The sequence below is a fragment of the Schistocerca nitens genome, chromosome 3 (genome assembly GCF_023898315.1).
Source record: "Schistocerca nitens isolate TAMUIC-IGC-003100 chromosome 3, iqSchNite1.1, whole genome shotgun sequence".
Taxonomy (NCBI): Eukaryota; Metazoa; Arthropoda; class Insecta; order Orthoptera; family Acrididae; genus Schistocerca; species Schistocerca nitens.
The window spans coordinates 868,181,773-868,200,938 of NC_064616.1; the positions used below are offsets into that span (position 1 = coordinate 868,181,773).

General features: G+C 39.4%; 1 protein-coding gene across 1 annotated transcript in view; it reads right to left on the reverse strand.

The window, feature by feature from the left end:
* LOC126248907 (ephrin-B1) overlaps positions 1-17,047 on the reverse strand; it is a 569,232-nt gene extending 552,185 nt beyond the window's left edge. Inside the window, exon 1 of the mRNA XM_049950385.1 lies at positions 16,881-17,047. Coding sequence (XP_049806342.1) covers positions 16,881-16,999 — 119 coding nt within the window. The 5' untranslated portion in view covers positions 17,000-17,047. The remainder of the gene's footprint in view (positions 1-16,880) is intronic.
* Between the last annotated feature and the right edge of the window lie 2,119 nt (positions 17,048-19,166).

Here is a 19,166-nt window from a genome sequence, read left to right on the forward strand (position 1 = left end):
GGCGACGAAGGATTTGAACACCGCTAGTCCCGGAAGTGAGTCCAATGCCTTAACCAATGCGATGGGTGTATATGCACACCGAGATGTAAATAGAAATTACAATAACTATTTTGTTTTGTAATTTAGAAACCATTCTAATGTCGGCTGTTGTCAGAATTCCAAACGCGAGAAAAAAAAAGTGCTATTTACAAGAGCACCGAGATATTCGGAGGCTTTTCTCCCAAGCTCAAATTACTCAGTTCGGTTGTAGCACGCGTGAAATACCACTTGCTGGCGTTTCCAAACTATACAAAGATATTTAAAACGTGCTCAAAGGCAACATTTTTTATGAAAATTTATGCACGTAAATATATCACAAACTTGAAACTTTTAGGTTCTCATAGTACCTACAAAACTAAACTGTACTGTGCGGGGTAGCGTAGTAGTTAGCACACTAGACTCGCATTCGGGAGGGCGACGGTTCAAACCCGCGTCCGGCCATCCTGGTTCAGGTTTTCACTGATTTCCCTAAATCGCTTGAAGTAAATTCCGGGATGGTTACTTCGAAATGGCACGGCCGCTTTCCGTCTCCATCCTTCCCTAGTCCGAGCCTATGCCTCGTCACTACTGACCAAGTTGTCGATCGGACGTTAAACACTAATCCCCTTCTCCTCCTAAACTAAATTGTATAACAATTTTAATAAACATTTTTGGAAAAGCGATCAAAAAATTTTTCTTTTTAAAATTCAGTCTTGATCGCACCACGTATGCTACAAGAACATAGGTGACCGGTTTCGGTCATATCACATGACCATCATCAGACCCATGGCATCCTTCGAAGATGGTAGGTGGACAGTGTCAACAGTTGACGTCACCGCAGCTGAGAAGAGTGCTCCACCTACCATCTTCGAAGGATGCCATGGGTCTGATGATGGTCATGTGATATGACCGAAACCGGTCACCTATGTTCTTGTAGCATACGTGGTGCGATCAAGACTGAATTTTAAAAAGAAATTTTTTTCATAAATTGTATAAAATTCGTTGAATGCTTGATGAAGTATTTCGAGCACGACAGATAGCAGAAACATGATTCATAAAAACCAGTGTATCCCAGCATGAATAGCTTCGCAGCCATAGTATTACACATCGAATGTAGCTATACATTTAAGCTTTGGCCATAACGGAGTCTGTAACTGATTAACGTTATCAGAATAGAAAACTGATTACCATCCCAGTTACAAGGAAGATACTTTGTATTTCCTACATGGAACCTCACTAGTATTTATTTACGACGATGTAAATTTGCTAACTCAAAACTAAATAAGAAGGCTGTCTTCAGGACACAAAGAACTCGCACGAATAAAGCAAAGATCTACACTCCCCATTTTCTAGTGTTGTACACGTTAACTGGACTAGTTTTCTTTGAGTAACTGAAAAAAAAAATTAAATATTTCTCTGAGCACCTTTGGAATGACACTAAGAGGAATGTAAGGCAGTATTCTGCATAAGCTTTACATTGGAATAACTACATAAAAAAAGTTTTATCCCACGTACGATACATTAGTATTTTTGTGGTATTAGTCACATAAATGTCTGAAGAGTTCTGTGTTGATTCTGGTTTAGCAAGCTACACTTTAATACTTTTCCGTCGCCTCTCTGTCCATCACTACACCGTAACACTACGCACAACGTACACCCAGTTGATACGGGTGGTCGATACGTGTAACAACTGCAATATATTACACCTGCCACGAACGCAGTGAACTGAGAAACAAATGTAATGCTCACACCACAAACATTGAAAATGTAAGATTTACAGCGATTATTAGTTGTCTTCGAGCTACGATAGTTAGGGGAAGATAATGCGACATCAAATGGTTGCCATTCTCGCTCATGAATAAACCATCTTTTGTAACAGAAAGCGATGCGGTTGATATTCAACTGGATACGTTTCGCCTTATGCTTTCTAGGGAGGTGGGCGTGTTCGACATGCCGGAAGCACACAATAATGTGTATTCCACCCCGTTTCCGTCGAAGCCGCTCGAGATACCTGAAATGCAGTAGGCAGAACAGGCGAGAGAAAAAGTGAGAAAGTCACATTTGGTCTCAGAGAATGACGGGCAGGACTTTTTTTCCCCCTCCAAATGACACATATCACGCGGAACACTGTTGCGAGTTGTTTTTATTTCTGCGTTGGTAAAAGCGGCAGTCAGATTTGGGATGGAAGTTTTACGGAAGAGGTGCGCCAGCACCTGCTGATAACGACCTGGAGGAAGGCGCAGCGGTCGACCCGCTCCGCCCACGCTAACCGGCGGCCGCCCTTCGATTCTCGCTACGGCGGTCATCACGGTCAGACCCCTCGCGCTGACGTTTTAAACCGACCGCTGCTAATTCTGGGAAATCACTCTGATACCAGCCAGCCCGCGTACCACTCTTCACTTTCGCCCCAGCTGACGCGGCGCTACTTTTGATAGCCCTTTTTATCGTCGGTAGGAATTCTACAAATTCTCCAGCTCTGGCCGTTCTGCTACCGTGTGCAGGGACTGACTTCCTGTTATCTAAAATAGCCAAGGCACCCACAGAGATAAGAAATAACCCAACCGGGGGGGGGGGGGGGGGGGGGGGGCAGTAAGAAAACAGAATCGCGTCCCGAAGGAGCTGAGTGCGTCTGACGATGCGACAGTTCCTGTTTACATATTCCTAAATTTTCTCCTTATGAATGCCTTATACGTTAGTCTTTCCCCCCTACCCTTGTTCCTCTCTTTAACCAAATAGAGCTAATTGTCTGCCTATAGGAGGCTCGCAATAGAATATACCGAGAGAGATACTGTCACATCAACTGGATTCACCTGCATAACAATATCGAAGATTTAAAAAAAAAAAAACACTCCAGTCACGTTTATTTTACACAATATTTATTGGCCGAAGCGTTTCGACAGTATGACGTCATCATCAGACGCCTGTAATTTGCACGTTAAAGGTTAATTATGGACTGCTGTGAAGTGCACAGATGGGGGTGCCAGTGAGGTTGTCCCTGTCCAGAAATATTAATTTATGTAAGTGTGCGCCACTCATGGGGCTGTGTTATTTAAATAATCACAAGACTACTTTTACTCAGAGGTGGTGGCGCACTCGAGCAAGCGCAAAACACCATAATTTCACCCTTTCTTACTCAGTTTTTTATAGTTCACGAGTTTTGTTCAACAACTAACGGAAGTTACGTCATTTTGCGGGTTGTATTAGTCCGATCTGAACTAGTTTTTCGTTGTTGTGTTGGTAAACGTGTCTGAAAAGTATACGTACAGTGCTAGCTAGCTATGTCAGATATTTAGTCTGTCATCTGTTTTCGTAATATTTGTGATTATTTACTTTGTATAAACATGGATCAGAAATGTTGTATTAAATTTTGGCATAGGAACTGAACAATAAGTAGCAAAGTTTTATAAATATTAAATATAGCTTTTGGTGAGTCTGCTATCTGTAAAACAAAGGTTTATGACAAATACACGCATATCGAAGAAGACCGTGACGACGTTGAAGACGACTAGAGCTCTGGATGCCAAACTACTTCATCATCAGATTGCCCAACTACTTTATCGACAGATGAATCTGTGGCAAAAGGGAGAAACATCATTGTTAACGATCGCGAATCACTATTAGAGATTTCGCAGATGATGCTGGCGTAACACTTTGCTCATTCCACGAGTGTTTCGCCTGTTTTGCGTATGAAACGTGTGACGGCGAAGTTTGTTTCAAATTGTTGAATTTCGAACCAAGCAGCAGCGAATGTAAGCTGCTCAGGAGTTGCTAGAACACCGATCTAGAACAGTGGCAGTCAACTTGGCTGGCCCCAGTCTCCCAGTATAGGGCTTTCCAGCTTTCATGGTGTATTGTAGGCGGTATGGGTTTTAAAAAATATTTTAATTAGGTTCTCAAAAAAAATTGACACACAGTATTTGGTGTGAAATTTTCTATTATATGCTTTAACTTGTTGATAAATCTTATAAGGTTACTTCCCTACTTTACAACTCACCATTAATGTGGAACGGGGTGGCGGTTAGAAAATTTACTACTAATAGAGCTACAAAGTGAGCGGTTGGTAAAAAAGGCTGACTACCCCTGATCTACAACTAGTGGAACGTATCCTGTCATAACGGATTATCAAACATAGGTTTACGGATAAGACGTCGAAACTTACGGCTCAACTGCCCCAGTGGAAGTATTCTGTATCTCCAAAACCAAAAATATCGACACGTGCGATCAAATGCACGAAGGTTACGCTCATTTTGTTCTTAAATTTTACCGGCAGAGTACACCATGAGTGTTTGCCACAACGTCGAATGATCTACTAAGGAGTACTACTTACATGTTCAGCGCCGTATGCGTGAAGAAATCGGAAAAAAAACGCCTGGATAGGCGGCGAAATTACTCATGGCTCTTGAACCACGACAACGAACTTGCTCACAATGTGTTGCTTATTCGTGATTTTTTGGCCAAAAACAATTCTGAAATGATGACCCAACCACATATTCGCCGCAACTGACGCCTAGTAACTTTTTTCTGTCCCCAGAAATAAAGAAAACTGTAAAGGGTCATCGTTTTACAAGCATAGAAGAGATTAAAAATGCATCGCTGAGAGACCTAAAAACTATCCCAATGATCGACTTTCAGAAGTATTTCGGCGAATGGCAAAACCACTGGCATAAGTATGAAGTATCTGATGCAACTATTTTGGAGGGTGTAGCACTGAAAAAATCAAATTATTTCCAAAAAACAAAATACCTCTTATTCTTTAAAGACACCTTACGTGTCTAGACTACAGAGATGTTTGTACAAACATATTTATAGCATGGTACGCTGGCGAAATGTGATTTTCACTGCATTATTTGCTTACACAGATTTTTTTATTTTCTTTCTTTTTCAAGAAGTAGCTGATTGCCTTCAGATATAGGATAAATTTTAACACTACAAGAACAAACATTCTACAATGAAGAAATTATTAAATATATTTTCATTCTAACCTGTCATTGAATAACTTGTTACCATGTATTGTGTCACTGATGACACTTCCAAGTTCTTCAAATAAATCCACTCGATTTCCCTTCCTTATCTTATGTAATATGTGAAGTATACTTTTAATGTAATGGAATAGGTGCCCAGTGCCCTTAGTGCGGGTGGCGACTGCTGGTTTAGAAAAACAGTGTTGTAGGCATTTATGTGTTCATTGTATCTTTTTTTGAAAGTAGCGATGTTCTTAACCGCATTATATGACAGCGTACGTATACCATCTATAATTAAAATTATTATTGTAAATTCCTGAAATATCTCTTAAAAGCATACACTCACAAGAATAGTATCTTCCTTAAAAGAGTGGCACAATTTTACTTGACGAATAATGCGATTTATTATTGTTATACTCTTACCTTCTCCGACCTGAGAATATCTTACTCATCACGTTTTAAGGGAATATACAGTTCAACACAGTGTGCGAAACGCGAAGAAACCTAACATTTTTGGCATTATAAAGCTTGTCAGAGGCAAACGTGTTAGAAGTTGCGAAAGAAATTCTAGTGCCAAACAGACTTCTTCCACAAATGATATTGAAGGTAACAGTTAATTTGTGTCCCTAGTTTTACAACTTTCTGAGATTTAGCCTATTAGTCTTGCACTATATTAAAATTTAAAAAATATGTAGTCAAGTGATGGCTTCTGCGCTATAATTTTTTGCCGGCCGGTGTGGCCGTGCGGTTCTAAGCGCGTCAGTTTGGAACCGCGTGGCCGCTACGGTCGCAGGTTCGAATCCTGCCTCGGGCATGGATGTGTGTGATGTCCTTAGGTTAGTTAGGTTTAAGTAGTTCTAAGTTCTAGGGGACTGATGACCTCAGTAGTTAAGTCCCATAGTGGACAGAGCCATTTGAACCATTTTTTGCGCTATAATTTTTTATGCACCGGTAGTTTGATTCTGTGTAAATACTCTATAAAAACCTCTATGTCGACAGCACCGGAAACTCTATCCCTCCTATAATTTAGTTGAAAGTTGTAATTCTGTTTGAAAAAGCTACTACCGAAAAATGAGATCGTAAATTGGAACGTAATGCAGTGGACTTACCGAAAATGAGCCGAGGATTTTATGCCTTCCGTATCAAAAGCAGCGACAACTGGAGCCATACGTTCCTTATATTCTGTGAATGCGACGTTTTGATCAACACGCACACCGTTGAGGATCATTAGTATTTAACAGTTCGTAGGCGTAATTTGTGTTACTGACTTAATGGTTGCTTAAGGTTGCAGTAAGGTAAGAAACGCCCTAAAAATGAAATACATATGCCCAAAAGCGTGTATCTGTTAATGACCGGAGACAGAATATGTATCCAAATAAAAACATACGTTCCAGTATTTTTCCTTCACACAAACAGCGTTAGATAAAATAACCGAATGTTTTTCTTAATAACAGCTGACGAGTAAACTGTATCATGGTTTAGTCATTCTCTTGTTGTATGGTACAGATTCTACATGTGTGTTGGTTTCTAACTTTCTCTTAGAATCGCATATCTATTTGTCTAAAGAATCGAGTACAGTGAAATCGATCTTTTAATTATTTTGTGCTATTTCATTGGTCTACCTAATCACAAAAAATTCGTCGGAATTGTCGTTCTCTGTTACTTCCACAAAACTTAACGTAAAAGAAACACATCCAAAACTGACTTTCCTCCGCTCAGTCAATGCAAAATCAAGCTCCGTCGTTGAGCGAAATTCTGACATCGTTATCGTAACTTGTCGCGCTCGAGTAAACGCAGGGTAATATTAACTGAAAATATTTCAGGGGCACAGCTCTTATTATTAATAAGCAGACGCAGTTCAAGAAACCACAACATACATGTGCGTATAAAAAAAGTATCCGGCGGACGCAAACGCTGGCGAAATTGCTTTGAAACCTCTAAATACACGAAAATATTGCCAATTTATGACATGTTTGTAAGATCATAAAAAAAAACTAAAATGGAAAATTAGTCTCCACGGAATATTATTTTGTTCGCCATGCGCGACTCGTGTAAATGCTCGATCTACACGAAGTAACTAGTTTTCACTGTTTTACATGTGACTGTAGTAAAGTTTTCATCTTAGTTTACGAAAACAAGTCAGTGACTACACTTCTATAAAAACAATAATAAAGTCCACAGCACACGCGACTGTTCCGTCAAGAAATCCATTTTTAAATTCATTTCGAGCTGACTATGGATGTCGTGAAACTGAAAATTTTCATTTCCAAGGAACATTCAACAAGACTTGCATTTTAAGAGAAACGACACGAGGGGGCTGAAAGTAAGAGCAGGCCGTCCGGGGAACAAGCGCTCACCCGAAACGCTGAATACAGTAAGTAATATAAGAGCTCGCTCCACGGACCAACTTGTTAGTGGTTACGTCCCATTGAGAGTGAGAGTCTGGAGGACAAGAAACGTAGCGGAGAAAGGACTGCAAGAGATGTTATGAGTCGTAACGATTGCACGCACCGGTAAACAAGGAGAAAACGCACGCCCGTTGACCCGCCGGTAAGGACGAGCATGCGATATGGAGCAGCCGAATTTAAGAGCGCAGAGAGAACTACTTACGGCTGCCAGGCTTGTAAGGTATTCTGGAGGGAAACGAGAAAAAAAGGTAGGGGCTGTCTCCCACTTGGCATACATTTCACTCGGCCCTTGAATGGCTTAAACGCTCCATAGTAGCGAAGCAACCGAATCGCAACGTAGAAAACGCTAACTGGAATTTTATTTCATCCTCTGACGTCTGAAAGCCACGATCGCAACTGCAGTTCACAGAAGTTTCATTAAACCTTTCCAAAGTCACAGATGTTTGTACCTGTTGTACTGGCTTCTAACTTAGACTTATTGAATTTTCGAGTTATTTCAGACTCTTTTTCAGATGGCTGCACGCAAAAATTCCTTTACTAAACGTGGTTGTATAATCATCTACTAAATACTAAAAACGCCGGGTCACTATTTGCGACAAATAAAAGCTAGTTAGAATAATGGTTCAGCCACAAAAATTTTTAAAAATGCTTTCTTATTCAGAATACTCGCTTTGTTATTTACGAGCTCTCTAAAAGATTATTTTAAATGTTTTACGGCTCGAAATTTCACATTGCTATAAATTCGTCTCTAAAATAAGCAACAAATTTAAATGACAACCAAGCAATATGCTAACGACGTCTTGAAAGGAAAGATAATGCGAGCGTTCATTAGCTTGAAACTAGTAATGGCTCCAAAATAAGTTCAGCGTCAAAAATGATTAGACGCAGTTAAATGACATTAGCTTTACAGTAATACTTCATTCTATCTTTCACGTCAACACAGTGCAAGAATGCATTCGGTTTTTTATATTATTTCATGGAAAGACCACTATCCTTACACGAGCAATATTTTGCAATTAGCACGAAGATAAGCCTAGTCTGCTTGAAACGTTTTTCATGGTCTGCTTGAAACGTTTTTCACGGCATCGCACAATTATTTACGTCACATGTGTATTGTCCAAACTCCCTTAATTTTTATTCCCAATTACTACGTGGAAAATTTCCATCCCGTAGCATTATCAAGTATTAAAATCTTACGTAATTCTAATAAAATATTGCGCATCTGCGTTTATCGTGTAGTTTTAACATTAACAACAACAAAAATTTAAAATCAACTAATGGAGAGATTTTCACAGAAGTGTTACGCACACCAAAAATTCGTCGGATTTTTTTAAAAAAGGAAGTGTGCCTAAAGAGCAAGAAAGGTTTCATGTCACAGCCTTGCAGTATGACTTCTCGACGTCTCTCATCTATTAAAAAAGGATAATGAAAGAAACTCCGGGACAGAAAGCTATCGATCAAATATAATTTATTTTGCTAATCGGCGACGTCAGTAATCAGAAGACTTCGGTGGAAGAATCCGTCGTGCTTATTTTTTGCTACTAGTTACGGCTAAGAATCATCAATTAAATCAGGAGCTGTGTCAGTCGCCAGATTTTTGCCAGGGACTTTGCAGATTTTGCTATTTCTCAATCGGATACGATAGAAGAAGACACTAAAATGGTGTAAACGAACTGTTTATAGCGCACATGAAACAATTAAGCTACAGTTTTGGTACTGTGCCGTAAGTATACATTAAGGCAGAGATGGAAAAGACATATGCTTGTTAAGCTTACCTATTACGGATGTTTTAGAACCCGTGCCTTTTTATTCAGTGTAAACACACAAAGCTGAAACCAGTCACTTTTTTTGAAATAGTTATTTATTCTTTCGATGAGCCGGTTTTAGAACCTTTTCAGACTCATCTTCATATGGTTTTCTAAAAGTTACATAGCTATTTCCAGCATGATGCTGTGTGCAGCTCTCGTCACTTAGCATCATGATTGAAATAGCTATGTAACTTGTAGAAAACCATCTGATGATGTGCCTGAAAAGGTTCGAAAACCGTTTGATGGAGTGAGTAAATTACTATTTTAGAAAAAGTGATTGGTTGCAGTTTTACATATTTACCTAGTATGCTAGTTATTGAGACAACAAATTTCTAATTATGTTGTTCATATGAGTAGCTTGATGACAAAAACGATTAAATTTTGTTTTCCTCCTATGTACAACTGGAAGTAACGCTATTTTTTCCCCATAGAGAAGCACGTTGGGAGGCATGACTAATCTAATCAGAATTTTAACTGAAAATTTGCTTTAACTAGAGATGAACCATCACGGACACATTTGCATAGAGATTTTTAGAGCTAAAAATCTTTGATGTAGGAAGGAACTAAGCTTTTAAAAGTCTGAACTGATGAATACATACTGTATACAAAATCGAGCGGTTTGTGCTTGTTTTCTTCACAAGATAAAGTAGGATTTTTTTATATATTTGTTACGTCTCAATGTTCTATGTTTAATGTATATACATTTTTCTGCGGTGGAACTTTTTTTCTTTCACGCCATTTGATTTCAGCCTCACAATTTCTTAGCTGATAACTCGGACAATTTACACCTTAGTAATAATAATGAATGACATAACTATGACAAACTGGATTTCCTTGAACAGTACTTCGCTTTATCTCTCTGTTGTCCAAGACATTGAGACGCCGCTCGTCTTATTGCAGGAGCACCAATGGGAATATATTTACAATGCTGTCAAAATTCTGTTAGAAACTCAAGATTCGTGTATACAACTTTAATTCCAAAGAGCTGTGTGCTTTTGTTTCAGTTCGTAAGAATTTTAGCTTCGGTACAGGATCTAACTGACAGAGTTTCTTAATTAAATCAGCCAGTTCTATAGCGAGCTACTTCATTACGCCGAAGGCGCCGAATTGAAGAGTTCGCTTCTTGTTCCGAGACACGTAAACAACGAAGCAAATTTCAAACGCACTGGCGCGTCATAATTTAGCCATTCCAGCTGCTGATCAACGCATTTTCAGCTTCCTTCGAGGGATAATATTCCAGACGTAAGAAAATACCGGGAACTTTATAACGAATATGCCAGTTTGTTCAGGTACATGATACATACAATATTTGAGCAAACTTTAAATATGTTCTACAACTTGGGGTCCCTGAATCTGAATTATGCGACAATTTATAAAATTGTAAATTTTCATTATCGGTACAACTATCTGAATGTTACAGTTAAAACGCATATCATAACATCTCTGTTTCTGATAAAAGCGATCGTAACGTAACGTTAGAGTGCAGTCGAACAGTTTAGAAAAATATTCGCTATCCACCTTTAGCTCCTTGTGTTCAGTTTTCGCTACAATATATCTAACAAAGCTTTCAATGATTGTAAAACATGCAAAAATAAATGAAGTAACCCAAAATAGATTCATTGTAACTTTTGGTTGGGCTCTGTTTACACAGGAAAAATCCGCTTCCTCAAAAAGAGTTTGTCAAATTTCAAGCAATATTTTACTCCTACCATCACTTCAGTTGCCTTGTAAGGTAAACAGCATCATATGTCTTTAAAGACATCGGGTCACATGGACAATGTATTCTACGTTCATTTTAACACTTTTTAATTCCCCGACCACTTCAGTACCTCATCAAACCATACTTTTTTTAAAAATTCCTTCATGGCAGTGAGTATCTAAATTGAAATCAAACTTCATATATTTTAAATCTCAGTTACTGAAAAAAAAAATCTTACGCTGTGGACCAAGACTGAGAAGATGAATCATTTCATAAGCCAGGTATTGTTTTAAATGCATAATTACGTTATCACCGCAGTCCTCGTACTTTTTGTAATTTGATACTTCATCAAAAAAATGGCGCTGAGCACTATGGGACTCAACTGCTGTGGTTATCAATCCCCTAGAACTTAGAACTACTTAAACCTAACTAACCTAAGGACATCACACACATCCATGCCCGAGGCAGGATTCGAATCTGCGACCGTAGCAGTCCCACGGTTCCGGACTGAGCGCCTAGAACCGCGAGACCACCGCGGCCGGCTGATACTTCATCAACATTTATACTTTGCTCCAAGCGGACGGTTTTCTTTCGGAGCACTATTTCTTTTCACTTTTAAATTTTGATAATAGAAAAACAGGTTATTGGAGACAACTATTAGTTTCCCATGTACTTTTTGCTCGAAGGTAGCAGTGGAGACAAGAAATAAAAAGAATCTTTTCGAGAGTGTTTTAAAAATCAGATATACTTTAGTTAGCGCGACGGAGATGTATTATTTCCATCCAATGTCTTTCCAAATCTTTAAAATCGAAGGAGTGTTGCAACGAATTGCAGAAGAAATGCAGTAAATTTCGTGCATTATTATTCAAGAAAAATGGCAGCTGCGCACAAGTACGCAAGGTAGCTTTTGTATTGATTACGAAAGTATCGCCACGCCTCGTACAGCTATATAGAACGATCCACGCCTGCAATGCACGTTCCATTGTGGTTTTAAACAATGTAGCGCGTAATCTGTCTTCGGCAGCACAACGCTCCAACGCTAGGCGCGTTATAAGATGGGCTGACAATATTTAATTAGCATGGAAAGAGCGGCAAATCAGAAATTAGTTTGCTGGGTGAGCCGGCGAAGTCACGAGCAGCTTTCACTTCACGACCAGCGGAAGCTGAGTCCGTGATTGCCCCACATCGTGGTTAAAATTACATGACAGCCGACTTGTTCTCTGCGCTTCCACTGCATTCATTTCACAATTCTCTGCGTACAGTCTCACCTTATGTGCAGCAGACACTGTTTTCTCCCACTTTGCACAACAGTGTCGCCGTAACTGACCACATATTCTCTCTGCACGTCCTGCAGAAAACACTTGCAACACACTGTATTTAAATTATTGATCCACAAAATAATAACTTCACTAAAATATGATTTTTTTTGTGCATGATTACTTCGCCTCACAATAAATAATACATGTGAAATATTCAGCAATTTTGCTACATCAATGAATTAAAAGCTCTCATGAAATGTTTCATAGAACTTCGTTTCTCGTTGTTACTCTTCAACGGGATTTCATCCCCCATGTACGGGACACGGATTCAAATAATTAAGAAGCAGAGGTCCAAAATCGGCTCTTCGACATTCCTCTAGAGTGATTTAAGGTAACGCCGGAACAAATTAATCGAAATAGTCAGACAGAGACTTTGCGGTTCAGGCTTCCAACATTCCTACAACTAGCTAGAAATTTGTATCATATAGAAGTTTTCAATTTCGGCAATACTGAGTGTGCGGCTATGACAAGTTTCTGCTCGTTTAAAAAATAATATGCTTCGTGGAACTGTGTCACTATTTCACATCTGCTTTCAGTGCGGTCAGTAGCTCTTGTAATCAAATGCTGAGAAACTGTTCAACTGGGACGTATCAGCTGATATTCTGTCCATCTTCTATATTATGTCCCATACAATACAGCGAAAATTTGTAAATGTTTTATTAAGAGAACCAATAGTCGCTTTAACACTTCTCGTTTTATTACCATAATTAGCTGATTTGCGGTGATTCTTATTCGTCAATTGGCACATCACATAATTCCAACAATGAAAGATCGCCCAAATACACAACAGGCTTCTTTACAATCAAGGTACTGATATCGCACTATTTTCTGGGCACATAGCGGAGTATACTCTGCTTATTTAACGGATGAACTTTTGCAACGAACATGGAGGTTATCTGTGTTCATTAAATTGTAAGGAAAACGAAATCTTTTTGCACTTGTCAGATGTGTAATTCCTGCAACATATTATCTTCGTACTTCTAACTCAAGAAATGAAATGAATATTTAGAGGTCTATAACGTAATGTAAGATGCTAAAATGAATTTCTTAAGACTCTAAAAAAATAACAATTACAAACAACTGTCTGGACTGATAATCTCATATTGTACTGGAAGAAATCAAGACAGCATTTTTCTAAATGGTCATTGAAAATTTAGAATATCTGCCGCCCTAGTACCAAGTAAAGAGAATAACATTCGGTGGGCGGATCTCAAATTTGAATGAGCAACTACTAGTTCGAAGACGGCATTTGGATTCGTACACAAATGTCAGTTACATTAACTAGTTTAACGGTATATGTTCATAAATAGCTGCTAAAAAAAAGGATACAAAGGTTTTGTTTTATCAGTTATTTCCGTATAGCCGTGATAAGTCTCAGATGTTCAGACAGAATGTGATTTTGTTGATATCCGGAAAGTGTGGAGAAATTTAAAAGCCAATAAAATATTCTCGGATGAACTGCTCTTTGCTAGATACATGCAAAAAACTGTAACGAACTAACAGTTAAATGAAGCTGTAGTTAAAGTAAAATAGCGGTGCCTAGCGCACACACAGAAAAAGAACTGTGGCCTCAGACAACGAAATCATTTCATACATAGGGCCTCTATGCACGTGTAAGCAATATAAAATTATGAGCTCACTCGATTCTCATAGAAACTACGATGTACCGTTTCTATAAATTAGTTTTCGACAATTTTGTAGAGCAGTTTTCTCATTAACACAACGACAATTTGTTAAAAAACAAAAAAAAGGAATAGAACTTTTTTTAAAAAATTGCAATACCTGAGGTTGCTTCGAGCGTCTACATTTATTGTTATCTATAGCAAAAGTTCATTATTGCTAGAAAAACTAAGATTTTCCACAATTTCTAAAGGACGATACTGCTCCTCGTTGCATGTGCGTTCTACATTTATCCATGGAGTGGGAAAAAAAAAGAACCGCGACTCGCATACGCAGTTACAGCCGAGTGTTAGCCGTTTGCAGACGGGATTTACGAAGCGTTATATGTGCTGCGAATACCGGAACGCAGTAACTGTAACAGACCAGAGCGCTGTCGTAAAAAGCTATAGCCCCGATATTGCTCCTGTTCTTCGTCTTTACAGCTGCGACAAATTCATTCTGGCTGAGGCGTTTCCTTTCACGGTTAGCACGCTCCATGTTTTACTTCTATTAATAATGTAATAATTGTAGAACTGACTTTGAGCTGATGGAGTCTCAAGAACTAAGCGCAACATTTTCGAGCCGTGCGCCGGCGTAAGTGCGACTCCTTTGAAGCTGCAGTCAGAAACAAAGGCTGTTTTGAATTACCATGCTAATACATTCTGAACAACTGTGAAAATGGAAGCCATCCTGATATCATCATGATCATCAACGCCAGCGACAGGTACAAAAACTGGCCCGAGGTCGACATTTTTTTGTTTTTTCCAGGTACGCTATGCTTCTTCTCCTGTTTACAGAATTCCCTTCAGGTCTGATTCGTGATTCGTACCTTCTGTGATTTTAGTTTTTATCTTCACATTTTTCGTTTTGTTATACCTGAGCATGGTTTCGACATGCCTGATCATTTCCCGAGATTTGTTCGTTATTATTAACGACGTACGCGAAACGGAAGCTTGGAGTTTTCATCGCATGCTCTCCTTGTATGTCATTCGTAGGCAGGAAACCAATTTCTCCCTAATGCTGGGATGGATAAGTCCGTTATGCAGTAAAGGAGCACACCTCAGACGTAACTTACATACAGCTAATTTTCAAACAATGGGACGGCAGGCGCACGCTGGGACGGGCGTTAACATTGGTTGCCGCCGGTCGCTGGTTTCGGTGTCCCACGGCTTCTGATTTATCGCCTTCCACGGAGCGCATTCCTAATGTCAGGAACTGCTTCCGGTAGAGCATCGGTACCCTCAGTTGACACATAAGGGAGGTGCTGTTCACACGGCCGCACGTTTCGGTGTACTTCGAAATGCTAATTTCCTACGAACACTAAAATATGGCTACCATATACTTCCGTCCCTATAATAATGCCGCTCAGTCTGCATTTGGCGCAAGCTATCTACATACATCAGTCATCAGCATATATTAAAAATAATCAAACCCAAGAATCTACTCTCTAAAAGTTAACTTACTGTCATATAAAATTTGAATCTAGTAAAAAGAAAAATAAATAAAAATTGATATTAGACACGATTCCCTGTATGGGAAAAAATCATTTGTATAAAGCTTATCCACTAAAGATATTACTTCCACAAAAAAGTATACAAAAGAAAGTGGAAAATCAAATGTTATTCAAGTCACCCGGAAAGAAAATTCGTCAGGTGATCGCATGTAACATGAACTGAGATATTTTCGGTGGAAAGCATTTAATCTGTAGTGGATAGAAGCTGAAGCACTCTACGTGGTCGGTCTCCGTGAAGAAAAACTGAGCTACGGAGAACTGCAGGGCGGCCAACGGAGTGGGCTAAACAACGTGTCCACGCTCCGCGGCGCCTACAGCCAGACCACACAGCATCCCTCGGCTAACTTCATTTTTACTGGTGACACAACAAAAACAAAGCAAAACCTGCCATCTGAGACGCAAATATAATCGCAAAACAATCCCTAACGTTACACTACAACTGTCCATTATATAGATTTTATATGAAAACCTACCTCATGGTTAACTAAAAAAGAAAAAAAAACTGAAAACGTTTCATTTATTTTTATATACATTTGTATTTTTGTTGAAACTAAAGGAATAGCATCGTTACCTCAAAAATAAAACAGCTCTACACAAAACGAAAGGAAGTGACGAAAACAAATTGAACAATGTAATTACTATTTTTCAGCAGCGATGCCCAGAGATTTTTCATGTGAATGTGATCGGGCGAGAACATACATGCATCCACCTACTATGTTCATTGTTCAGCTGATCCGTCTCTTTCTGTGGCTCCCTCCCCTTGTTTCTACCTGTCTTTTTTCCCCCGTGCAGCCGTATCGGCAACAACGCCAAAGACTGGACGGTGTAGTCCGGGGGATCTCATATCTTCCTTTACATTATGCGTTCTACGGAACCTGTCCGGGTCCACCAAAGACGCATCACGTTGTTCGAGGGGTTGTTCATAACGCTGCAGTTTTGGTGCTGGTCGCCAAGTCCGAAGCCTTTTCAACACAGCCTGTATTTTTTCCCGAACACTACAAAAGGTTAAAGAACGCTAGATCATGACTACGGTATTTCCCAGTCTGAAATGAAAGATACGATTTCAGAACTGAATTTCACCGAAATTTCAAATCCCCGCATGACAATCACGTCCCAAAGTCAGGAATGCCTGAAATACACTTAGACACTCATTATTTTTTGATATCTGTTCGTCGTCTTGCTTCCCTCTTCATTTTCTCGTTATGATCTTCACACAGTTATACTTCTGGTGTGTTGTTTTGACATGCCTGCGATCAAACTTTGACGGGGTTCATCGTTTGTCAACGAAACCTGTCATGTTTTACACGTGCGAATTGAGTATGGATTTCGGCTGTCGCATCACGTGCTACAGACTACAAAATCAACACAGTTGGATAATCACTATATGGTACGATAGTTTTAAAAAGAAGGGACGACTTAAAAATCGGTAAAAACTACGTGACGAGAGGATAACACTTCACAGCGTGGTTGACATGGTGGTCTTCACATCACTTACATTGGATTTGTGGTGTTCCAGTGCACGTGGAAGGATTTGGTGCAGTCACTGACGGTGGACAGAAGCACAGTTTCCAGTGACACTAAGAGCACAAGCGTGAGGCCGGCCCCAGGCTGCATGCTGATCACTAAAGCCTTACGCACTATACATTGGCTACATCCTCGTCTCAGGAGCACCAGCACACTAAGCGCCGTAAAGCGCCACTGCTGCCGGCCAGCGTGATGGCCGCGCATGCGCACTAGCGACCAGCCTCCCGCGCGCGTGGTGGGGAGACAGACGCCAGAGACCATCGCTGTCATCGCCGGGCAGTCTGCTTCCAATTGTTAGCAACAACCAACGCGGAGACACTCTCGATACAAATTATTGTTGCGTACATAGAATGTCTACAGTTGTGTACAAATTCCATGCAGCGTAAAACTAATAATTTCTGTTTTACCGAAAGCTGACGACCGAGCAGCAGCTACCACTACCCTGCAACATGCGTCGTCGCAGATCCGCGAAGCCAATGGACGTAGGCCTGTCTCGCAACAGCGCTCAAGTAGATTTCTTCCCAGTTACAGAAAATATAATAGCTCTTTTTTTAAGTCCTACCTCTATGTAAATCAAAGCCGTTTTCGTGTATGGGTGTTTTTCTACGTATTAGTCCACTGTTCATGAACCGTAACTGCATTAAAAGCTGCTTTTTATGTGTGCGATTCTTTTTCTGTGCATGGCTTGATTGTTCATTACACATATTAAAAATGTATAAACAGAAACCTGGGAGATAACAATAATACCCTGTTCTACATACGCTGATAACCTCGCCGTTGAGTGCCTGTAGGCACCAACATCGTTCTATATAAAAACGGCAAATTTTACAAAAATATCATCTCATTAAGAGGAAAGGACAATGCTGCGGTGAAATGTTGTTCTTGTCTGCATGTATAGGAGTAATTTGTAGTAGCAGGAAAACACGTTACAGTTTTATTTTCATAAAATTACCAAACATGCAGCAACCAGTCGCAAAATCGTGTTTTATTTATTCACTTTTGCAAATCGATTTCAACTGATTAACAGCCATCATCAGTACTACAAACACAAGAATAAAAAAATAAAAATAATTAATAACAGTGACCAAATGAATGAATGTACATAAAGCAACGTAAACCAATTAAATGTATATATACGCATTAAACCATTTAAAATGAACATACAAATTTACCTTTCAACCAATATGTGCCCTGAGTAGTTGGTTGAAACGTAAATTTGTATGTTGATTTTAAATGGATTAATTCGTCTATATACATTTAATTGCTTTACGTTGCTTTATGTCCATTTATTCATTTGGTCACTGTTATTAATTATTTATATTTTTTATTCTTGTATTTGTAGCACCGATGATGGCTGTTAATCAGCTGCAATGGATTTGCAAAAGTGAATAAATAATACATGATTCTGCGACTGGTTGCTGCATATTTGGTAATTTTATGGTTTGCGGTCGCTGCACGACTTGGCAACCACATGGAGCCCTCCATTCATTTTTATTTTCGTCAAGAAGCAATAGAATTCATTCCATGAAAGCAGGTAGGTGTATTGTGAAAGACGAAATTGCTCGCTGCCCCGTGCGTATAGGACTCATGAAAAACTGGGTGACTCAAAATCAACATAAAAAGTGTAAACTATTTCCTGAAACATGAAGCAGTTTTCGTAGAAATTCACAGAAACATTTCTTTTACAACAGAAGAAAGAAATTGGCAAAATAATTAATTTTCCCATCGATAGTGTCACCGCTGTTACAGACCTGAAAATGCTGCCTGTCATTTGTTAAACATATTTTCAAAATAATACAGCTTGAAACAGTGAGAATTTGCTGTTAAACGTACTGTGTGCAGAGGAAACACACGTTTAGTAAAATGTGCATTTCAACGAACACAACGCACCACTTGTTGCTGTAAAATCACAGTACCCTAGAATTTTTTTGTTCAGTACTGAAACTAAATTCTCGACTTTCTGTGTATTTCCGCGAAACTCACAATGCGCTCCTAGAAATACTGTTGGAACTACTGATGTTTTACTTCTTATAAAAAAATGGTTCAAATGGCTCTGAGTACTATGGGACTTAACTTCTGAGGTCATCAGTCCCCTAGAACTTAGAACTACTTAAACCTAACTAACCTAAGGACATCACACACATCCATACCCGAGGCAGGATTCGAACCTGCGACCGTAGCGGTCGCGCAGTTCCAGACTGTAGCGCCTAGAACCGCTCGGTCACTTCGGCCGGCTTACTTCTTATACTACATCCTT